The sequence below is a fragment of the Papaver somniferum genome, chromosome 5 (assembly GCF_003573695.1).
Source record: "Papaver somniferum cultivar HN1 chromosome 5, ASM357369v1, whole genome shotgun sequence".
NCBI classification, from domain to species: Eukaryota; Viridiplantae; Streptophyta; class Magnoliopsida; order Ranunculales; family Papaveraceae; genus Papaver; species Papaver somniferum.
In genome coordinates, this window is record NC_039362.1 from 123,801,917 (window position 1) to 123,827,351 (window position 25,435).

The 25,435-nt window shown below is 36.5% G+C and overlaps 2 protein-coding genes across 3 annotated transcripts; both read right to left on the minus strand.

Moving 5' to 3' along the window:
• Window positions 1-1,505: 1,505 nt before the first annotated feature.
• On the minus strand, window positions 1,506-4,587 carry LOC113282582 (40S ribosomal protein S14-2-like). Of its 2 annotated transcripts, XM_026531622.1 has the most exons (6): window positions 4,479-4,587; window positions 4,217-4,336; window positions 4,060-4,105; window positions 2,365-2,450; window positions 2,016-2,145; window positions 1,506-1,825 (listed from the first exon to the last, which is right to left on the minus strand). In XM_026531622.1, the coding sequence occupies exons 1-6, from the start codon at window positions 4,479-4,481 to the stop codon at window positions 1,758-1,760; spliced, it is 453 nt and encodes a 150-aa protein (XP_026387407.1). In that variant the 5' UTR covers window positions 4,482-4,587; the 3' UTR covers window positions 1,506-1,757. The 2 variants fall into 2 exon arrangements, with proteins under 2 accessions (XP_026387407.1, XP_026387406.1); XM_026531621.1 differs by lacking the exon at window positions 4,479-4,587 and having other exon boundaries at window positions 4,217-4,345.
• Window positions 4,588-14,012: 9,425 nt separating this feature from the next.
• LOC113279538 (PHD finger protein MALE MEIOCYTE DEATH 1-like) lies at window positions 14,013-16,767 on the minus strand. The gene is made up of 4 exons (XM_026528228.1): window positions 16,392-16,767; window positions 15,900-16,146; window positions 14,915-15,771; window positions 14,013-14,836 (listed from the first exon to the last, which is right to left on the minus strand). Exons 1-4 carry the CDS (start codon window positions 16,765-16,767, stop codon window positions 14,013-14,015), a joined length of 2,304 nt encoding a protein of 767 aa, XP_026384013.1.
• Between the last annotated feature and the right edge of the window lie 8,668 nt (window positions 16,768-25,435).

Here is a 25,435-nt window from a genome sequence, read left to right on the forward strand (position 1 = left end):
CTTCTTTCAATTTTTTTCCTTACTCCTTAGCAATTTCTTTCTTGACTTTTTTCATCAAACAAACAGAAACATCCCATGCATCTGCGTTTGATTAAATAGTAAGGAACCCATATTGCATTATAATCAAAAATCTCTTTATTGCTTATCAATTCTTCTTCTGCTACTTTAGTTGTTTTTCAAGAATTTTACACTTATTTGCTTGAAGTTTCACTGTTCTCAGATCTATAGCAACAATTTATTCAATCAAATCAAGAATAAAAAATGGATAAGAAATTGAAGATTAGGGAATATTATAATTTTGATCCATTACTGCTACGAAAATAGTAAAACAAGCATATTCTGACGATCTGGATTTTGGTTTTTCATCTTAATTCATGGTGTTTTTGTACAGTAGAAAGAGAAAGAGAAAATATTGTTGTACAGCAGAGAGAGAAAAAAGTGAGAAGAAAATAGAAAGAGAAAGTAATTTGTTTTTTTTTTTTTTTTTTTTTTGTACATGACGTGTATAGAGGAATTTACTCATCTCTCTGCCATTGTACATACCAACGTCATCATCGCTGTTACACCGCGGTTAGCTAGCTGTTCAAGTAGCACGGTTCCGAAGGATATGAGTCTGAGATGGGTGTGCGCCTTGTTTGGTAAAATTTATGATTATTTATTTATGATTATAGATAATCATTTTTAAAATAAATTTTTTCAAATAATTGATTATCTTAAGATATTGATCTCAAAAAGGAAAGGAAAGAACAATGATTTACCATTTTTTTCTAGTCCCATGTAGTTTTGATGTCTCTATCTTAACCATATATAAAAAATAAGAAAAAATTCAACTTGAATTTGTAGGAAAAAATAATTGATTATAATAAATTTTCAAAACAATTTTTTTCGGTTTATGGAAATAATGGATTTTTTTAATTATGATTAAAATAATCAATTATTATAATGTTTACCAAACACATATAAAATCCATTATAATCTGCGTAATGGATTATGGGCTGATAATATAATCTGCTTAATGAATTATGGGCTGATAATCCATTAAAATAATGGTTACCAAACATCCCCATCCCCGTATGGACACCAACTACCTTTGAATCTCAGGCTGCTAATTGCTAAAGCCTGAAGGATATGGACACCCTAATAGTGATGATCCTATATGAACACCAACTACCTTTGAATCTCAGGCTGCTAATTGCTAAAGCCTGAAGGATATGGACACCCTAATAGTGATGATCCTATATGAACGCAAGTGCCATTTTGATCCAAGGTGTTCATCCACATTCTTGCATTCTGCTTGATTTTCTAAGAAGTTTGCTCAATTTCACAACGCACTGGTCTGTAAAGGACTATAAGGCAACGAGTGCTAAACACACTCTTCAAAACAGTTGGTTGACTAAGTTTGATGAAAATCCTAGACAGTGGAGCAGCTGGAGTGCTTTAAGTACAATTGTGTCCGTCGAAGCAAACTAGCAGCAATGATATTAATTTAAAACAGTAAAAAAGCCAAACAGCATTGCTTTTAAACAGTAAATAATTTAGACAACGTCAAAGAAAATGTTGCTTATCATGTAGAAATTTAAATAGCTATTTCATATAAAACTAACCCAGCATTTAAATTACTGCAATCCAGTTAATAAACTGAACACAAAACTCATATAACATAACCTAGAAGTTCAACAAATTATGTTGCTCATAAAACATCTTAACACATGTTTTCCAAATGAAAAGTGTAGCCCCAAGAGGAATTGATTTATGAACTACAGTCTCCTTCCTCTTCTACCACCCTTTCTGCGAGTGCTGTCAGTTGGAATTGGAGTAACGTCCTCTGCAAACAAAACAGTGTGAACAAAATGAATAAAGAGATTATAAATTGACATTAACTGTCAGTTTTAGGTTCAAAGTTTGAATTACATTCAAGTATTTACGAGAAGTTGTCAGTAATCTATTTTTATCTTGAGAAATTACTTTTGGCGTAGAATGAAAAAAGGCCAATGTCATCAAGAGTCGAGACTTACCAATGCGGCCAACTCTCATGCCAGAACGAGCAAGTGCTCTAAGAGCAGACTGAGCACCTGGACCTGGTGTCTTTGTCTTGTTTCCTCCTGTTGCACGAAGCTTAATATGCAAAGCAGTAACTCCAAGCTCCTATATTTGTAATTGGAGAACATAATTAAGCAAAATGAGAGAGGGGAGTTGAAGTACCAACTAAAAGAACAGAAAAGAATATTCCAAAGACAGCCACAAAAATGTTGAGTAACAAGTAATGTATAACTTTCAACTCAAAAAGGAAAATAAGTGCGAACCAGTTTTTAGAGACTAGAAATGACAGTTGGAGGTCAAAAACAAAAACAAAAAAATACCCACCTTGCATCGTGCAGCAACATCTTGTGCTGCAAGCATGGCAGCATAAGGAGAGGATTCATCCCTATCTGCTTTGACCTTCATCCCACCTGTTGAAATTGAACACAAACAAAGAAACCAATCATACAGCTGTCACAAGTATGTGCATAACAACAGCCTTAGAGCTTGAGACGCCGTAACTGTGTAAAAGCAATGGCTGTAAGAATTCTACTCCTGAATCAAAATTCATCCATTATCTATTAATTAAGGCTTTTAAGATAGATTAATAAGAATGACAACACTAACGAGAAAAAACAAATCTAAAGGAGATAATGATGGTATTTGTAATCCAACACATTGGAGCACATCTCCGTAGATGATAGTTTAAGGAGAAGACTCAAGCAGAGTGGATTTCATTTCGTTATACGCACAAATAAAATCTTAGAAATCATCGTCTTTGATATCCAAGAAGAACTATGTGCGATATACTACTTACTGATTTAATCAAATAACTGGATTATCAAAAGCAAAAACAAAATTCAACCTACTGAAATCAAAATTAACAACAGACTTAGAACTTCAGATGCCATAACCGTGTAAAAGCAGATAGTTTAACAAGAATGATTGTAAGGAATTCTACTCCTGAGTCAAAATTCAATAGTTCATCCATTATCTACTAAGTAAAATTTTCATGATAGATTATAAGAAAGATGCTAGTGAGCAAAAAATCAAACAAAAATCAAATGTAAAAGGGGATAATGAGGGTATTTGTAATCCAACACATTGGAGCACATCTCCGTGGATGATAGTTAAGGAGAAGACTCAAGCAGAGTGGATTTCATTTCGTTATACGCACAAATAAAATCTTAGAAATCATTGTCTTAGATATCCAAGAAGAACTATGAGCGATATACTAAATGATTTAATCAAAACAAATCAAATAACTCAATTATCAAAACAAAAACAGAATCCATTCAACATTCTTAAATCAAAATTTCTTACATACATATGGAGCGTGTTTCTGAAACCCAAAAGTAATTTTTCACTCTAAAGAGCAAATTTCTTTTAGAGAATATACAGTGAAAACCTATCACTGATTCATAGGTGTTTAAAAACAATTTTTAGCTGAATCCTTTTAGTATATATAGTTGTAATAAGAATTCAAAATCATTGATGACATGAATATTTTACATCCTCCGAGAGATCCTCTGAAACAAGAGGATGAGCTAGAGGATGTAAATCAAAACATATGCCACACAATCCTCAAAATCTTTCTTCAAGTTCCAGCTGGAGGAGGATTTTTAGGAAAAATTAGACAACTCCCATATGGCCGTAAAAAAAATAAGCACATCCCAACCTGTTGGAGATGTTCTTAGAACTTGAGACATCGTAACCATGTCATGTACTCAACCACTTCCAACAAATTTACGGAAAAAAAAAAGTTAAACAACAGAATAGACTGTGCTAATGTTTTCTACTGCTATCATTTAACTGTACATAATAGTTTAGATGGAATAATTTTGTGTTTCTTAATATGACTTAATTGTAACCCTTGTGCTTAGCATGAATCAACACGAAAATGAAGGTAAACCCGAGAATCACCTAAACAAAATGTACACAGAAATTTTAAAGCACGTAGTTTCACTAACAAATACTTGACACAGAACCAAAAAAATCAATTGTTATTTCGTTTACAAGGTTTTAGGAAATGGAGATTACCAGTGATACGAACAAGGGTTTCTCTTCCAGACAGATCAGTCACATGCTGCAACAATTCCACACAAAACATTACATTAGACATCCTAACTTCCCAATACAAAAACAAGCTAAATATAAAGGTGATGATTCTCACAAAAACCCCAAAAAAAGTACTTACAATGAAAGTGTCATTAAATGATGCAAAAATATGTGCAACCCCAAAAACATATTCTCCATCTCTTACTGATGGTCCTAGTGTAACAGTTTCTTCTTTGGGTTCTCTAACCTTTCTTCTCGACTGCATCATACACAAACAAATCAGCAAAAACTAGTTACAAATCTATGGTTATCAATCACATAAATCCGAAAGAAGCTCATCAAAATATCAATTTTCTTCCTTAGATATGAAAGAAACTAAATCTATGAGGCGAGTGACTTACCATGGCTGCCTGGAAGCTGAACTGATAGGGTTTGGTGAAGAGAGACCTTTTTTTGGTTTCGCCGCTGGAAGAGCGAATGAAATTTTGATTAGGGTTTTAGACCCTTTAGGTTTTGAGGAGGGGATGATGACAATTTGGGTGGGCATACAAACGTGGGCTTGTATGGACAGGTCCAGTCCAGATATGTCAAAGCAGTGATGGGCCTTTGCTGCACTACATATTTACAGTAAATTCAGCAGTGAATTTCACTCCCTTTTTGAAGAAATATGATTTTGGGTATAATGAAATCTTTCTAGGCATATTGAATAAAGACAAAAAAGGTTTTGAAATAACAAAATCAGATATCCTCTTAACCCAAATTTTTTTAAATGACAAATCTACCCTTTACGTATTAGTGTTAGTAATCTGGATTAGTGATTAAATATTTTGATTAGTGATTAAGATATTTTCAGAATTATAAAGGTTGTTTAGATGAAAAAATTTGTGGAAAAAAAATAATCAAAGTTTTGGTTAAGAAGGAGAGAAAGAGAAAGATAAAGTGAGAAAATTTTATTCTTGATTCAATGGAGGATGAGGAGGGTCATAATTCATATAAAAAACCTAGGAAAATACATATCAACTACAACAATGATTCCCAAATGGCTGATTTCTTAGATTATGAGAATGATTTTACACAAACTCAAACTCAAGCTCAAACTCAAACACAAACTCAAGATGATGATTTTTATGAGCCAAATCCAGATGGCGAGCACATATATGAGGAACCCAATGCTTCTAATACACAGGTACACTTCTATCTTATGCTCAATCTCACTTCTATAGCTACAAATTATCAAAAGTTTGGATTTTTGCTTCATGGTTCGGCGAACCAGATTTAGGTTCGGCTGACATCTATGAGCCGAATCAACCAAATGATGAACGGTTCGGCTCACTGAATCTGTTTACAGCATGCGCCGAACCTATAATTTTCAATTCTCACCCTTTTGTTACACACTAGTTCGGCTTATATGAAAGTTTCATAGTAAGCCGAACAACATCTTGCATAGCCCAGAATAAGAAAATTAATGGGTCGGCTTATATTGATAATAACGTATAAGCCGAAACCTCTAAATGTTTAAGGTTCAACACATAATTTAATTATCGTATGAGCCGAACATAAATTTGTTAATTTTTGGGTTAAAATATTGAGTGTGGTTCGGCACATATTTAGAATATCGTATAAGCCGAAACCTGTAAATGTTCATGATTCGGCACATAATATGATTTTCGAATGAGCCGAACCTTGCTATTATAATTATTTTCTAGTATTTAACCTTGTGATATTCTTTGTAGATCGTGGTTGGACCCATGGAAAATCAACCTGTTCCAGTAGGCATGATTCACGGGGATACCAAGGATCACTTCCAAAATGATTTGGTATGTAAGAACTTTTTGAGCACCTTAATGTTGTCGGAATATTCCAAAGTTTTTCTTACAAATTATTTGTTTTGGAATGAACGTAGACATGGAAAACTAAACCCGAAGTTCTTGATTGGCTTGAGGAACATGCTATTTAAAGGACAACAAAGCCGATGGGATCGGTTTGAAATGATTTGTGAGCGTAGTGGAACCGGCGCTAGCAAGGTTAAAAAGGGTACCGTATATGTTGGGAAGACCGGGAGAAAGAATAGGACGAAGACGAAGAAAAGAAATTGCCCTTTCAAGATCGTTTTCAACCTCAAGAATAAGACCATGAAGAAAGAAGATCAATATTGGATAATGAATAAAGATATGGATTGTCGTCATAACCACCCACGTCCCAAAGACCTTCATGGACATGCGAAATTAGCGCGACTCAAACCCGACGAGATGCTAGAAGTGGATAAAATGACACGAGCACGTTTGCCACCTTCTAGGATTCTTAGCAAATTGAAGGCGGACAACAAGAATAACAAGTCGACTATGCAAGACAAAAGATTAGAAGACTCAATTTGCAAGGTAGGATGGCGATGCAACAATTAATGTGGTTAGGGGTGAAGAATAACTACGCTTGCCAAAAAAAGTTGGATGACTTCGGTCAAGTCACACACCTTTTCCTTGCCCACCCGGAATGCTCCCAATTGGCTCTATACTTCCCACAAGTTATTATATTGGATTGCACGTACAAGACTAATAAACATGAGATGCCGTTGATGAACATTGTGGGGCATACTTCGACAAAGGCACCGTTCACCGTGGATTTTTGTTTCATGAAAAACGAGAAGAAAGAGAGTTATGTTTGGGGGTTAGAACACTTTTGTCACGGTTTTTAATGCAATTGATGAATATTTCAAAAGTGATGTTGTGAGAATTAAAACCGCTTTCGAGCATGACCTTATGTTTAGACACAAGAATTATGGTACTAATTGGCTATGTGAATTAACTTATAGAGTCTCCCATCTATGCATAGACTTGTTGATGAAAAAAGTGGATTTGATTAATACATTAGGTGCCACCTTGGAGGAAGAGTGTGTTTGTACAATGAAGAAATCTATGGGACTTTCGTGCCGCCACGACCTACTTCGGTACAAGGATGGTATCATACCATTTGAGGACATTGATCATTTTTGGAAACAATTAAGCTTCGATCCTATCCCAACCGAAGACGACGAGGATGATCTAGAGATATGGGACACGACAAATGGGAAAAAATTGGCGGAGATGTATAGGAATATGTCTCCACCTCAAAAGAAATTCCTATGGGACAATATGATGCCGGTCATGTATCCTTTCACTCAAGAAAATATTTTGGAACCAGAGAAGAGTGACCCGAAAGGTAGGAAGAGTAATAAAATGAATAATTTTCAAACTAAACAAGCCAACAAGGAACTATTGGCTAATAAAAGGAATCCATCCGGCGTTGATTACCATGATGCAAGGTTTGAAAAGGCAAAGATTGAAATTGAGAAGTTGATGAAGGAGGAAGAAGTCAAAGTTCCAAAAAAAACGAGGTCGTCCGAGTATTCAAAAATCGGAAACAAGTAACAAAGAGGTGAATGATAATGATTGTCCGTCACAAGCTAAGGATAATAAAGAGGATGTCAAGGGGAAGGCTAAGATGTATCCTTCACAAACTAAGATAAAGGAGAAAAGGACCGTACATGAAATTGGTAGGATGAGAGGACCCAAAAGAGATAAGTCCGGTAAGTATATGAGGCCTATCAATTTTATATACGATAACTACTTGGAAGATCTATCGCCAATAATTCATGAGCATATTATAGCAATGGACGACGTGCAAGGTGATGGAAATTGTGGTTATTACGTCACAACGGAACAACTTGGTCCTTTTATGGAAGGGAATAATCCGGTGCCCCCTGAAAATGAAGTGAACTATATTCGGCAACGATTGTTACAAACCCTACGTAAAAAAAAAAAAAAGAATTCTATAAGACAATGATGAGAACATGTCCAAGAAAAGATGCAGGGGTGTTAGCGGAGTACGTTGCATTCGAACGTCGTTTGCATGGGGATTTTATCATTACCGAAGAACATTGGATGACAATGCCCATTTGTGGGTTTTTAAGAATAAACCTTCTTTGGATAGTATGTTACATAATTAGTGCAAAGAGATAAATCTTCTTCTAGAGTAAACTTAGGAGTTGGGGGTGCCATTTTTTGAGCATATGTGGTTAAGAATATGAAAAAACATGTAGGTATATATAGAATATAGTTTTACAACGGCTATATCTTTCAAAAAAAGAGTCGTTCCTAGATTTTCGTGAAAAAAAAGTAAAAGTTCGGCTTATAGAAATTTTAGAACATAAGCCGAACCTATATAAGTAACGGCTATTTTTTAAAAAAATTTGAAAATTTTTACAGATTCGGCTCACCATATTGGTGAGATTTAAGACGGACTATATACTGGATTACACCAATAATGATTTTTAAGGCTCGACTTATAACTCAAATTATAGAAAAACCCGAACCTGAAGGACAAATGATTCGGCGCGTAACTAACATTAGAGGATAAGCCGAACTCTATAAATTCGGCGCATAACTCAAATTTCAAGATAAGACGTAAGTAGCTAATTAACTGTTAAGTTATTCATTAAAACATGAAATTGAAGGTGTCCATAACCCAATCCCAGCACCATTAAAAACAAAGTTCAGCACCTAAAAGCAAAGGTGTTTGCAACACCATAAAAGTGTACTTAAAATTTAAGAAAAACATTAAAAGGAAGTTGGAAACATAAAAGGGAATTTAACCACGACCCCTCTTCTTAGTTGCACGATCACCTCTTCTTCCACCTTGGTCTTCATCTTCCGACGCATCATTACCGGGTTGGCCGGTAGCACCACCTTGGCTTGTACCTTCACCAACTTGTCGAGACCTCTTAGTGGTAGGCCTTTGTTCGGGTTCCTCGGGTCCTTGTCCTTTGTTGATGATTGCATCCCACTTGTTGATGAGGTATTTTTATTCTTCCACGGTCATTGGTATTTTACAACCAAGTTTGGCCTTCATTTTTTTCAACATCTCCCTACCCGCGACAACCTATTTTTTCATTTGTCAACAACTTATAACCGTGAGGTTGAAGACATTTTTACCGTAACTAATATATGAAAATAGTATAAAGTGAAGTCATTCTTACCATAATCTTGAAAGCCTTGACTACATCTTCGGAAGTAGACTTGTTGGTGATATTGATTGGCTTCGCCTTCCCCTTATCAGCTATCTTTTGCCTTTTATTATTGATAATGAAGGGATGAGAAATTTGGTTATACCAATCCATATAACCCGGATCCTCTTCACATGGATCATCAAGTAAAGGTGTTAACTTGGACGCATCTAATGTGTGGTTGTCTAAATTATTCCAAAACTCAACGGTGGGATCAGGATCATACTTTGGTTCCCAAGATGAAGTGGTGCTTTTAGTTCCCTTACCACTCTTTGGTAACAACCTGAATTTCTCGTCAAACAAAGGAACCTTTTGGACGCATCCTAATTGACGGAGTACTCGCCTAGGATCGTATATAACATAATCACCGGGATACCACAATGGCCCATGATACATACCTACCGGAATATCCTCATCTTCAACAACTTCATCTTCCTTCTCATATGGTTGAAAAGTGACATCATCAACACCAAGACGGTCTAACGTCTCTCTCAAACTTGCCACCAACTTCTTTTTGTTCCTTTTCTTGGAGTCCTCGTACGCGTACCGTGCTGCAGCTGGCTCTGTATCAACATAATCGACATCTTTCTCAAATACTTTGGCCAAGTTCAATATTAGGAAATGGTCATATATCCACACCTACATCCAAAGAACCACATTAAAAAATCAAAGGAATTGAATTGATAGAAATAAGTTTTACTTGGAAATATCAAAGTAAGAATAAAGTTTGCAAACTCAGAGAACTGTTCGGCTTATATGGAGCAAGTATTATAAGCCGAACCAAGTAAGTAAAAAGTTCGGCTTAAAAGATTTTATGGTTATAAGCCGAACCATACTCTGAACTCCCAAAAGTTACCTGGAGCAAAGTGAAGTTCCCTCCGATGTTTGTACTTGTCAACCTAGACGCGGTGGCAAATTGGTCCAGCAGGTAAGCGAGCGTAGCCGTTCCCCAAGCAAACTTGTTACAAGTTTCAAGATTCTTTATCAATTGGAGATAATTAGCATTTACCTTGTGTTCCGGTAGTGTCGGGAAAGATGTCTCTACCAAGAGTATAAAGCAAGTAGGCAGTTCTGGTTTGCTTCACTTTGACGAGATCCATTATCAACAAACCTTGTGTTACTCTTTCCTTTGTGTTCTCAAACTCCTTTTTCAAGTTAGTCAACTTGATCTTCTTATTCTTCTTATTTCTGCCACCTGGTATGCAAACAGTATCGACATCTTTAACTGATCGACAAAACTCCAACTCAGTTTTGTGTGAACCCCAACCAAGGCATTCCCGGTACAAATTGTATAGCTCATCCCAACTCATGTCATAAAAACCAGCATCCACACTTACACCCCTTGCTTTAAGGCCTATAATCTTACTAGCCTCATCAGGAGTGATTGCCATCTATCCAAAAGGTAATTGAAATGTGTAAGTTTCTGGGAAAAAACGCTCGGTAAAGGCAGAGGCCGACACACTATCATATTCCTTATGTCCATAATTGATGATAGGCCATAAAGTACTGCGTTGTAGTAAGCAATCACCTCAGAAACCTCTTCATCAAGATTCCATTCTGCTGCCCTCTGGTGTCTCAATACTCGGACTGCACGGTTGTGATAAGGAGTCTCATAAATTTTCTTCGCCCAAGAATCAGCATAACCAATCAACACATTTCCTCCATCTTCTGGAAGACCATGAGGCAAACCATCTGATCGAGGTGTAATTACGTCATCTTCATCAGGAATGTGTAAACCAGTGATCCGTCGATCATCATCGTCCTTCTTTTTCTCGGGTTCTGCCACCTTCTTACCTTTCTTGTCTTTCTTGGGTTTTCCTTGGGGTTGTGTTTCTTGATGAACTTCTTCATGTTCTTCTTGATTATCATCAACTTATTCTTGTCTTCCAACTCTTCCTTGTTCAACTTCTTCTTCTAAAATGTCTCCTCTACCTCCCGCTCCCAATCTTTTCTTACCTCCTCCTCGAGGATCGAGAGTTTTAGAAGTAGAAGGTGTTACCTCCATCTTCTTCCTCTTATTAGCTGCATTAGGCCTGACACAAGTATGAAAGTTAGAAGTATGCTTTGAACAACAAAGGGATACAAACTATATGAAATATGGATTTGAAAATCCAAAAACTTGTCAACAAATAAGAAGGCTCGGCTTACCCAAAATAACACATATGAGCCGAATCATGTCTTGAAATTATTATTAGCTTACACAGAGAGTGGATCGGCTCATACCACAAAACAATTATAAGCCGATCCTACATATTCGGCTCACAACCGATACTGTCGAATAAGCCGAACCTATGATTATGAACTCAAACATGTATTCGGCGCAACATGATATCATATAAATAAGCCGATCCTATACACTTGTAAAATTTATGGAATTTTAACAATGATATTCGGCGCAACCCTAATACTATCGAATAAGCCGAATCTAGACTTATAAATTGAAACATTTGTTCGGTGCAAAATGGTGTCATACAAATAAGCCGATCCTACACATGAAGAATTCATGAATTTCAAACAACATTAATCGGCGCAAAACTAATACAACCATACAAGCCGATCCTAAGCACATGCAAAAATTCTGAAATTCAAACAACATTTATTCGGCACAAAACTAATACTACCATACAAGCCGATCCTACGCACATGCAAAATTTCTGAAATTCACAAAACATATTCGGCACAAAACTAACACTATCGAATAAGCCGATCCTAAATATAAGTCTCTGTGTCATTAAGTTCGGCTCAAAACGGATTTCATATTTACGCCGAGCCGTTCATATGGACTTTCAGGGTTCAGTTTCAAGAACAGCTCGGCGCACATCTAAGATTTGTTTTGCGCCGAACTATACACTGTCACCGCCGCAAAAGCATGATTTTGACGAATTAAATCGACCAAACCAATCTAAAACATCAAATACGAGATGGGTTTGTAGAACTAACCTTCTTATTATCATTTCCTGAGTTGGTTCTTCTTCAATCTCTTCTTCCGGTTGATTTTGAGTTTGTTCTTCACTCTCTAAATCTTCTTCTTCGTCAATAGATTGTTCAATCGATCGATTTGAACGAGATACTGGCTTACGACGGCCCATTATATAGATGAGTTTAATCGTCGACTAAATTTTCACGAATCGACGATTAAATTTCCGCGATGATACGATGAAAAAAAAAGTAAGAAGAAGAAGAAGGGTTCGGCTGTTGTGGAGGAGGAAGAAAAAGGGGTTAGGGATATGAAACTGATTTTGATTATGAAACTGATTTTAGGTTTATTGATTATAGGTTTTTGTATTAGGGTTAGGGATAAATTAGTAATTTAAAGGATTTAAGGGCATATAGGTAATTGAACCACCCCATAGGGTACCCCTTATAAGGTCACCCAAGTTAGGACTAGTGCTTTGTATGCCTAGGAAGATATTGGTATGCCCAAAATCAGGGTTCTTTTTGAAAGGAGCATCAGGTATGGCATCCATGTATGCATCCTTATGGAAGATTTTGAAAGGAACATGTGCAACTGAGGAGACAGTTAGGAAGAAAGGTTTTTCCACAGTTTCTAAATGCTATCTTTGTGGTAACAATCATGATACAATGCAACATATATTATGGTCCTGTGTGTTTATTGAACAAATTTGGCACTGGATAAGTGGCATATTTCAGTGCATAATTCCTTCCAGTTTTGATGACATCTTACAAATTGCCAAAGGGAAGAGTACTATAATCAAAGAGGTATGGTTTAACTGTGCTTTCAATATCATGGTGGAATTATGGTTTGCCAGAAATGTAGTGATCTATGAACACATTCAACCAAATGTGGAGAGGTTTAAACAGAAAATAACAAGATTCACCAAGGAATGTAGAGTCAGGATGAAAGGAGTCATGTGGGGTACAATGTATGAGTTGCAAATTCTCCAGTTTTTTGGTATCACAGGAATTCCAGTTCATAGCAATAGAGTGAAACAATGTTTTTTCAAGCTGCCAGTTCAATATCAAGTTCTTATTTGCTGTGATGGTGCCTCAAAAGGAAATCCAGGAAAAGCAGGTCTTGGATTCATTGCAAGAAATAGCTCTGGTGTTTGTTTAGGAGCTGCTTCAGCTGGCCTGGGAATTTGCTACAAATTATTTGGCTTCTCATTACTGCAGGTGAATGGGCCATCAACAAAAAACTGAGGGAGGTATGTTTCTGTCTGGATTCAAAAACATCTTTAGCGGTTTTCACAAATGATAAGGTTCCATGTATTGTTCAAAATAGATGGGATAAAATCAAGATAGCAATAGCAACCATCTCTTTCAGACACTCCTATAGAGAAGTAAATTTCTCTGCAGATGACCAAGAGAGTGTTTTGCTAAATAGAGGTGAAATGCAAATATATGAAGAGAAGCCTTCCTTCCTAGGAGCATTGGAGAGTGAAGAGGGTATTTACTTTAGATTTTCATAGTTTTGGTGTGTAAAATTTCTTTTAGAATAGTTTTTGTGTTTTTTGATTTCTGTATTTCTTTCTGCCTTGAGATATTCTTGGCACTTTTTGTATCTGGACAATTTTTGGTAATAAAATTCATGATTTAGAAGAAAAAAAAATTCACTCCCTTTTTCAGAACTGTACACATAGTAGTAATTCAGCTGGAGATCATGGATTTGTTTCATCTTTGAAAGAAACACACAACAGAACTAACTACTTAATACATCAAAAGAGAATAAGCTGAAGAGAATTTTTCTTTTGTTTCTTTTATTAGCATTCAATTGATTACAAGAAAAACCAACAAACGAATGAACAAATGAATGAATGAATGAATGAATCAGTATTTGTCCTAAAAAAAAGGTTCATCTGAAGATATACAATGTACAACATCAGTTTTCATCCAGAGCAAAACTTGATGTAAAAAATTGCCAATCCGTGGCACACAATTAGTACCCACTACTATAAACTTGTCCAAGCATGCTCTCAGGTTCCATACTATAAACTTGTCCAAGCATGCTCTCAGCCTCAGGTTCCATACCATAAACTTGTTCAAGCATACCCTCAGGTTCCATGTCCATGTAATAGTGTTCATTAGACGGCATAAGTGATGCATTACAGTTAGCACAGAGAAACAACCGTGGCACTGCATCAGCATCAGCAATGCCACTGCACCTAGTATGCTGCCATACCTCACAAATATCGCAGGCTACCATCCTCTCCCCGTCATCATCTTTGGCTCCACAACTACAATCAACAGTCCAGCTATCAACGCCACCTTCATACTTCAGTGCATCACTGCTCCCTTCACCCAGTCCATTACCCAGCACCCAAAGATCTGCACCAGACTCCACAACTCCAAAGAGAACTTCCTCATCTTCAAACTCTTCCATCCCTTCTATTTCAGTCACTCTAAAACTTTCCAACAAACAGTATGTATCCCTCAATATGCACTCAATTTCAGTCTTCAATTCACCAATTGTTGTATGAATTGGCACTACCACTAACTCACCTGGCGGTGGTGAACATGACTGATTTAACTCATATTCGTATCCATACTCAAACAAACTCGGTTTAAGGCGGCATACAAATCTCAGGAAGAAATCTTCTTCATCTCTCAATGGCCATTCCTTCACAAAATGCTTACTATCCAAAACTGCCTGAGTCGATAATTGATTCAACTCAGTTATAGTCTTCCCATCATACCCTTGGAGAAGTAATTCCTTGTAGAGATATAAAACATCACTATAGACATCTAAACCAGGAGTGTCATGAGTAATATGGGTAGTAGTAGTAGTAGTCGCAGTGGTAGTGGTAGTGGTGGTGGTGGTGGTGGTAGTACTATGACGCGCTGCAACTGGACCATCTGGAGAACTTTGCGGCGTTTCACATGCATCTTCACCAAGGAGTTCATGAATTGTGAACTCAAGCGTTCGAGTCTCTAGATTCATGGCTCGGAGAACAACGTATTTACCAACAATCAAATTGTTGATGGATTTCAGAACAAAGTCTAGTAACCCTGTATCACCAATATGAAGTCTTGCTGCTTCTCTTAAGTCCTGACGCGACATTCCAGAACCTTTTTCTTTCAAGGCATCCACAATTACATCTGCAGCATATTCTAATCTTCTTGGAGGCCATCTGCTAGCCATTTGTGCAGCAAAAGATTTAAACTTTCTATACTTGGAATGGTTTTTAATACTGACTTTGTTGCTTTTGCTTTTGTTGCCGTCCTTATCCTTGTTCTTGCTGTTGCCGTTCTTGCAGTCGTTATCCTTGTTCTTGCTGTTGATGTTGTCGCTGTTGCTGTGTTTCTTGCTGACATCCTGAAATGGCAATCTCTGCGGAACTGATCTAGTAATGGGTTTGACAACAGATTGAGGTTTTGGCAAAGCTTTATGGGTAATTAGCATGAAACGAATGAGATCTCTAACAGTAATCAAATGGGTTTCACTCATTTCTCTGTAGGTTCTAATGATCTTCTCCATATGATTTCTGTCTTTACCACGAAAATTTTCGACAATCTTATCGAGGTTGAACGAACTTAACATGTCAATTGCAGTATTATAATTGTGTTCAGTGACACCGAAACTTCCATGACAGAATTGGTATCCCCATCTTCCAAACCATGGATGCCCATAAGCAACACCATAAAGAAGCCTGAGATCCATTGATCTTTTCTTAGATACATCTTCAACTGTAATTTTCCTGCAAATCAAGAAAACCCCAAAAATTTTACTCCACCAAAAACAGAAAGAGGCATTTTTCTTGATGAATTTTTAGGAATCCAACATTTCTTAAGAAGAGAGATAGAGATAAGAGATAAAAGAATGTACCTAGCTCTGAGAGCAGTACAAATTCGATCCCAGAGATCCATGATTTCTCTTCCACAAAAGAACTTAGATCCTCCTTCAAACCCATTGATACTCAGAAGATGCCCAAATCCATTACAGTGAATCAATCCATGTAAGAGATGTGTTTGATGATCATCAAACAAGCTTTTATCCGGAAACTTATGCCAATCATTTTCTAGTGGTATTATCAAATGGTACCTTCTTTTTGATACAAAATGATGACTCCAACCTTTCAATAAACAAAAATTTAACAAATCAATCACACAAATTAACCTAATTTCAATCAATCATACACATCCAGATAACGATTTACCATAAATAACAAATGTTAAACCCTAACAATCAAGAATCGAACGAGAACCCCCAAAGAAACCCTACAATCAAAACCCCAAGATCTGAATTCAATCAAAGATTCACTCCAATCCAACACAAAAACCCAAATAAAATCAGAAAGAGAGAAAGGATCTTACTTACCAATACATCGACATTGATCACAAAAAGGTTGTAAAGAATGTTTAACACTTTCTTCAATCGTATAAAGAGGAACCACAACACCACCACCGCCATCACCATCATCGCCACCACCGCCGCTGCCACCACTACCACTCCTCCTCCTTTCATCAACAAGAAGTGTACACCAAACTGGACAACCTTCAACACTCCAATCTTCAATTTCACAACATTTCTGTATGAATTCTCGTATATTATCACGAAATGTACTGCTGAAATCACAAGGACAACCAGGATCACCAAATGTATGAAATCCATAAGATTTTTTATTTACATCATTTACTTTTCTTTTCTTGTTGTGGTTCTTGATCTTGATCGTATTTGGATTTTTCTTCTCCATTATTGAAAAAATTTCTTCTGCTTAATTTCTTCCCCCAAATCTTTGCCTCTGTAGATGTAAAACAAGAAAATCTAGAAACAGAAAAAGAATCAGGAGTGAGTTCGGAGGTGAGGTTTGCTGAGTTTGTTATTTGGCGCTCGTCTTGTAATTTTTATGACGGAAATGACATTGGGATGGTGAGGAAATTACTGAGAAAGATGGATGGTTTTGTGGTTTATAAAGGGTATTTGAGGGATTTGGACGTGATGGAGTAGGGTCCACCAGTGTGACTTTGGTGAGTGGAAAAGAATCACCAGTTTGTTACAGATTCTGGTAGAAAGAGCGGGATTTGGACATTGGCCGTCGGATTAATTTCAACTGAGTTAATCGGTGAATTATACTGTTCGGATTGATTTCTCACCCCAGTGGGTTAGCCAACCAACCGGTATAAAATTCCCTGATAAACATGCACTGTGAGCATATTAAGCTTCTCTAGCCAGCACACAATAGAAAAGCAATGCACACTGACATGGTGATTTTCCTGGCTCATTGAACTCTTTCTGCAACTTAAATTTTGGCCATGGGTCGTCACCAGTTGTGAAGTCAATAGCTATAAATCAAAAATGAAACATAATACATTATTAATATACGAATCATATATCCCAAACAAAACCACTGTATTCACCTGAAAGATCACTAGCTCCACGAATGGTTCCTTTCTCAAGAGTATCCTTGAACCTCCTCCATCCGTGGTATACCTTCAAAGTTCAAACTACTGTTTTTGTTAACAGACCGACTAAAGACTAAAATCATATGAGAATATAACAAACACGGTGAAACAAAAAAATTAATTGAGTTGGCAGAATTTTACAAAATTATTTCATCTCCAAGGTGTCGCCTAGCCAAACTAACAAGTTGACGGAGATCGTTTTTATTATCTCCAAATGAACCCTACTCATTCTCAACCTGTTAAAACGGTTACTCTTTTCCATAAAACATACAACCTAAAAAGGTGTAGCATCTTAGTTACAATCATGTGTTTGAGAGTGAGATAAAGCTGAAGAAGAACCTTTACCTGGACCATAATAATAATAGGACCGCCATTGTCGTAAAGAAGGGAGCTATTTTGGGCAGCAGAACACCCCACCATTTCTCAACCTAGGATAGAGCACCGAGCGATGAGTATAGCCAATCTTAACTAGAAAGTAATTTATTGACTCAGCATAAGAAATGAATATGTACCAGATGAAGGAACAGGATCCGACGATCTCGGTTTGAGAGGTGGTTCTATAGAGAGCAACCAAGCAGGGAAACCTCCAAAATCCCATTCTACAACCAAACAATTTATCCAAACAGGTTTATCAAATTTAATGAATACCGCCCACCAAATTTACACACACATACACAGATTCAATCGGTTTCAGTTTACGCCTATAAGTTGCAGTGAAATTTCTACTTGTCTGTAAACACAAGCAAATCAATGCTCACCTCCACATATGTAAGGACCCAAACTCTTGACAAAGCTTAAGAAATGATTCAATATCTGCAATACCCTCGAAAACCCATTCTCCAGGACTTGGTTCATGAAGATTCCAAGGTACATATGTTTGAATTGTATTCAATCCCAATGCCTTAGCTCTCAACAGCCTATCTTTCCAATACTAGAAACCACATTCAACAACCATACAGAAGTTCAATTGAACTGCATTTATAGATTCCACTGACGTGTTTCAGTAAAGTAACCTTGCTTGATGGATAGAGCTTTGAATTACCTCTGGATGAATACGAAAATAATGCAAGTCACCCACCAATGATTTCAAATTGCTGCCCATCTTTCAAGAACACATCATCAGCAATTCCAAAGCTTCGAGTATCAACCTAGAAACATATACATCACATGTAATTAAGAAAAGACTCAATTTTTGAACTCCCCCATTTCGTTTTCTAACTCTTGATTATCTAAAACCTCTGGGTTTCTGCTAGATTAAAATCAAACACTTAAAAATTTAACTAAAAAGAATTGAATCACTAAATTGATGGTTAAGTATGTTGGAAATTTTGGGTTAAACGAGAGGATGAAAACAGAAACAGAAAATGGTGTATCCCTGACTTCAAGGCTCTTTCGATTCTTAGGCTGTAAAGAGGCCAATTAGGCTGCGGTTGCATCGACCTCTAGGCCTGACTCAAATGTAACATGTAGTATTGCCTTTTCTCCTCCTGAGTTTTTTATTTAATGTATTAAGATTGGATAGCTTAAGGAGGGAAGATCACAACCAAGGTTCTTGAGGCTACTCAAATACTATTTCCATATTTTTAGTTGTTTTAATATAAGTTCTGATAAATAAATTGAAAAAAAAAAAACCAAGTAGGAAGAAATATGAAGATTATTGTAGCTAATTATTCGTAGTTTTTACTCTGTTAAACAAGGATAATTAGTATCTCCTTGTTAAAGTAATATTCGAAAAAACTTCACCTTTTACCGCGAGTGAAGTTTCTGAAATCGTACGAGTTGCAATTCAATTGATACAATTCGGCCAACATTTAGGAAATTGATTCGAATCGGGTATGCTAGGAATTGTAAAGATTCTCTGGAATATGTGATTCTTAACCATCTCATAAGTTTGACCAGCCGATTTACTACCTTCAAATCTAATTTACCGAAGAAAAGAAAAACAAAGTTACAGAGATTCGACGTTTTAAACACGAATACTCATGCTCATTCGACGTTTCATTACCATACTATATTTATTACCCCATATATTTTCATTATCAAAATACAAATACCAAAGTAAACCAAATTGATTAAGGAAACAATTCCATCATCCATCTAAAAAAACAATTTAGGTTACAATTTTTTTTTCCCCAGTTGGATATTACGTTATTTAAAAATATTCCTTCAATGTATCTGAATTTTAAGGAGAACCGAAAAACTTAAATTCTCGTTTCTCCCATAACTTCTTCATACAACGTCGGGTTGACTCCATTATTTAGCCGTTGGCTTCGTCTTTGCACCCTCTTAAGATGATGAGAAGAAAACCTAGATTTGAACGTGTAGACGTCATTTTTGTAGATGTTTCCACTTCTTTTCGGATTATTCACCTAAAAAAATACATAAAGTATAAAATAATCATAATAAGATAATATGCAAGAAATATAGCTAAAACAAGTGTGGAATTGACACTCAAAACATGTAAATTAAGCATTACTAGAAAAGCAATGAAGCAACTCAAGATTGTGAACTCTGTATTGGGATTCACTTATGTAGATCAAATTAGTTGTAGGAGCAGGAACACTTACTTGGTCTCAACCATACGAAGTTGCGACGGAAATTTTTATAGAAAGTATTTAAAACCGAATAGATAAAAATAAATATCCATCTCATTATTGGATCTATAATACAAAACAAAAGGGGTTTTTGAGCTTTGGACGGTCGGATAACATTTTGAAAGACAAACGTTGCATCCGACCATCCCAGTCTCATCTTAGCGAAATACATCTAACGGATGCAAGAGTTGTAACCTATAATCATTATCACCATGAATATACATCCCAGTTTCATAACCATGGCCGCGAGGGAGGTGATGAATCAAATCAAAATTCAAGCTTACGGTTAGTGAAATTCAGACACACTGAAGGAATATTTTTAAATAACGTAATATCCAACTGGGAATAATTGTTTTTGTAATCTAAATTGTTTTCTTTTTTAGATGGATGACGAGATTATTTCTTTAATCAATTTGGTTTGTTTTGGTATCTGTATTTTGGTAGTGAAAATATAAGGGATAATAAATAGAGTATGGTAATGAAATTGTATTTTAACAACAACAAAATAAAAAAAAAGTGATAAATGGGGTAATACTGTGGGTTCCTATGTGGCCTAAAAGTAAGCCCTTTAGAGCTTCTACAATAGACGACTAAAGCTAAAAATTTGGTCGAGAAACCAATCACAGTGGAACAGACTAAAAAATAAAAGGTGGAGTAAAACCAAATATCATAGCATATTTGGTCTGTAATCCGGACCAAAACCATATTTGGTCGAGCGAAGATTAAAAGTGTGTTTAATAGCAGGCGCATATTAAAATTTTGTTTGGAGTGGGACGTAGGTATAAACTGCGCACGAAATACAGACGCGTATTAAAAGTCCGTTTGAGTGGGGCGAAGGTATAAACAACGCATGATGGGGCGCAAGTATAATATTCGCCTGGTGATGGACGAACTTTTTAAGTCCGTTTGAGTCGGGCGAAGTTTAAGCTAACGCCCCATCAGACGTATTTAAAATGTTCGCCTGACATCAAACTCATTTTATACCAACACCTGGTGATAGTTTGGGCGGAGTTTATACCTCCGTTTGGTGATTTCCGACCGTTTTTGTTAGGTTTGCTTGTTGTTTATGTTTTTAGATATTTTCCGTTTTGAGAAGAACACTGGGAGAAACAAGAAGAACATTAGGGAAAGAAAAGAGGAGAAGTCTAGAACATTAAAGTTTTCGACCAATTTTTTAACGCAAAAATAAATTTTTTCGCGCCACACGAGTGATACAGTGCAGTAGGAATGGGCGTACTTTAAAACTTCGCCTACGAAAAAAGGGTATTAAATATACGCATGATGTGGCGAGATTTCAATTAACGTCTGAGAAAGGGGCACACTTTTTGAGTCCGTTTGATGTAAAACGGGTATATAGAGTTCTCCTGTTGTCAGACGAAGTTATAATGTGCGTCTGGATTAGGCGCAAATGTAATCTTCGCCTGTGAGTGAGGCGAAAATTATAAGATCGTTCCATTTCAGGCGTAGATTTAGATTTGCTTGGGTATAATTTGGTCGTCCCCCGTTTTGTTTAACACTGACTAAAAACTAAAAAGTACCAATTTTCTAGTTTTTGTTCTTTGGTTTTGGTCGCTCCATTGTGGACGCTCTTAGGAAGTATTTTCTAGACTCTCTACTCCTAACTGAAACAGTTAGAGCAAAAACAAGCCTAAAATAAGGCCATTACGGGAGCAGAGATGTCTTTATTTAACCAAAACTATTTCAGGTACTACTCCAGAAGAAATAGAGATAGATAGTGAACTAAGTTTCACAACTTAACATCTTCACCTAGAGAGATTTTTAGAGGTAATGTTCTATCCTAAAATACCACAGCCATAGTCTCCGCAAAAATATATCGTTTAAGCACAAGTTCAAATTGAACTCTCCCCCATTTATGTCATTCTCAATGACGACAACAAGAGTAACCTTGCTCTATGCAAGAGAAGGATTATTTTTGTATCTAATATTTTTATCACCTCTCACCGGTTATGAAATAAGTAAATTTGTATTTAAATAAGAGCAATTTTTTTTTCCAGTTACGAAGATGATGCGTGTCGTAGGTGCAATAAATTACTCAAGATATTTCTCACTAATTAACTAGTAATATAGCAATGGCAGGGATTGTTTCCACATAGAGATGTGTAATTGATATATTATTTAGATTAGAAAATACTAAGGGGGATTGGTTTATAAAATAACTAATATAGAATAAGAAGAAAAGATGATTAGGAATCATTCATTGTTACCAAACGTTGACTCAATCAGTATACTTATTTATGTTTCGTTAGAATCATTCATCACTAACCGCAGAATTGTAGGTATATTTAGATATACCCAAAACTCATTATGTCACTGAAGGTCGAAGCGCTTGAATACCAAATTTTATCCAACTGAGCCACCAAGTAGTAGCGCACTCAAGGTATAACCCAATCAAATGCTTTAGGGTTTGTTAGGTTGATCCTATCATCAAACTCTTAGCGCAAGGTCTTGCTTACTAGTGTTGTCTTCACTCGCAATTGCTCCACAGGATCCCTTTTCATGGTCTCGCAGTTTCTTCTTGCGTAAAGAATTGTGTGACTATTACAATTATCACCCAACTTCTACTAGCTATGAATGGTCAATTATAAAACTCAATTGTGCAATAAAATAATCCAATTGTGCACTTGAACAATCTAGAAATCAATTATAAACCATAGATATAGAGAAAATAATCGATAATATGATAAACACTTCAAATAAATTTGTTTAATAGTTAAGCTTCATGCCCGGAACATATAATTCATTCTTAATCAATAAAACCTAGCTACTCATGATTATACGATTTCTCGGTTTTCCCCAAAAGGAATAAACCCTAGTTTATGAATAAAGTATAATATGATTTGCATTTAACCTTGGTCAAGAAGTGTTTCTTTGATGCGTATCCAAGTAGTAAAGGCGTCAGTGTAGAATCTCGGTCGAATTAGGTCGCAACCTACATGTCGGTCGAATTAGGTCGCAACCTGTGAAACTAGCCTAGCATAACTCACTCCCAAGGCTGTTAATGTAAAGGAGTTCTCAAAATATTCCAATGGGCCACATGTAGTTACTGTAGAAGTCCAACACATCTCTTGTCCATGGCTTGTTCCTATTCTTCTCTTTTTCCTTTTTATTTTTTACGGTGAACTCCTTAAGAAAACCTGCTCACCGTAGAGTTCCATGTAACTCTTAAATTTTTTCTCCCATATTCTACTGTTGACTCCAAACCAACTTAGAGTTTTATGTTATAACCAAACCTCTTTATTTGTTTTTCCGGTTAGAACAACTTTTAGCTGTAGAAATCTTTGCTCCCAAGGGTTTTTATCGATGTCACATGGTTTGATGATTCCTCACCAACTAAAGATATTTGATGGACCCCCCTAGGATTAGGTTGTGGTTGACTAAGAAACTTTCCTTTTTCTCTCAAAGTCTCATTTATCTGACTAACCTGATTTTTTAACTTGGAAATGGCCTGGGAGTTAGCCTAACCTATGTTTTTACTTTCTTCTATCCCTTGCGCAACCAGATGGTTGATCTTTTCAGAGCTTTTAATAAACGAAGCGAGAGTTTCTTCAAAAATCGAGATCTTTTTATCTGAAGGGTTCTGAGTTTGTGCTAGTTCTGAAGGATTCTTATGATAGCCAAAACCTGGGGGAACTTGAGAGTTACTAGACTGACCTTGATTATGGCCCTTGGACCAAGAAAGGTTTGGGTGGTTTCTCCAACCAGGGTTATAGGTTTCTGAATATGGGTCAAACTTCTGCCGGTTTTCAAATCTAGTGTTATTATAAAGAGCATTGGCTTGCTCTTCAACCATCTGGCCCTCCCAAAAAGGCTCCATTTTACCACTACTACCACTAGAATGACCTAATTCTAAGTCTTCTATCCTTTTGGATATGACATCTATTTTAGCATCTGACTCATAATATCCTTCTATCCTATTGACATTTCCTCTACTTAGAAGAACTGTTTTCTTGGGTTCCCTACTATTTTCCCATTGTTGGGTCTTATCGGCGATTTCATTCAAAAATGTCATCGCCTCATCAACAGTTTTATTCTCAAACACACCAGTCCATAAGGACTCAACCATGGTTGTTGTTGAATAATCTAAACCCTCGTAGAGGATCTGAACTAGCCTAACTTTCTCTAAACCATGATGAGGACATTCAGATAACAAGTCATTGAACCTTTCCAGATACCTATATAGAGATTCTCCCTCTTGTTGAGCAAAAGCACAGATTTGTGTCCTAATAGACGATGTTTTGTGCCTTGGGAAAAACTTATGTATAAAGGTAGATGTAAGTTGGTCATAGGTTTCAATTGACTCAGAATCCAAACTATACAACCAAGTATCTTTTAAGGAAAAGAGGAATAACCTAAGTTTCAACTCATCATCACTAAGGTTTTTAATTTTCAGAGTACTACAAACTTCCTCAAATTCCCTAACATGAAAATAGGGGTTCTCATTCTCTTTTCCTAAAAAGATTGGGAGCATCTGTAAAATCCCAGGTTTGAGTTCATAATTTGCCTCGGTTTCGGCTAACTTGATACAAGACGGACGAGAGGTCCTAGTTGGGTTTAATAAAGCTTTCAAAGTTGCCATTTCTGGTACTACCAAAGGACTAGGAGTACTTTCTACACTAAATGTCAAGTTTCCAAAGCTGAAATTTCCAAAGACAGGGCTCTCAAAAGAAGAATCTTCGAGCTCCCCGCCTTCACAAGAAGAACTACTAGGTTTGTTACTAATCAAACGACCTAGAGTATTTCTTTTCCAAGCCCGTTCTTTAATGACCTCGGGCATACACTAGAAAAACAAAATTAAAAAAAAAAGAAAAGCCCTAAATGGAAGGGAAGTTCTATGCAAACACAAACAAGGCTGACTCCACCACAACAAACTTACTGAATTCTAGCAAACAAAAAGCATGATGGCTCCACTTAGATTGTTTCTAGACCAGATTCTAATCCTTCGAAAGGGAATTCGTTAAAATTTAAGCAAACCCCTCTAGAATCAATCCGAGTCAAAGTAAGTTGAATTGAGGCGAGGGAAGCTCAGTGGAGCTTTGATACCCAAGGCCTCACCGCTATTACAAGGCGGCACAGTCACGCATTCAACTCACAGAAACCATCATGAACTTCGAAGTACGCTTAAAAGAGTAACCAATATTTTTCGAACGACTTTCCTACTAAGCTCGTTACCCTATAGGTCTCGTTCTACTCCAAATTTTAAAGCTTAGGTTCGCGTTTGGTTTCGTTTTCCTAAGGCGGGCAAGAAGAGAACGGTGATGAAATCCGAACCCTCATCTTGTATGGCCAGTCCTTGCCCTTTACTAGGAAAATAAAGCAGCCGTTTTCAGTTCCTCAGCAAATATGC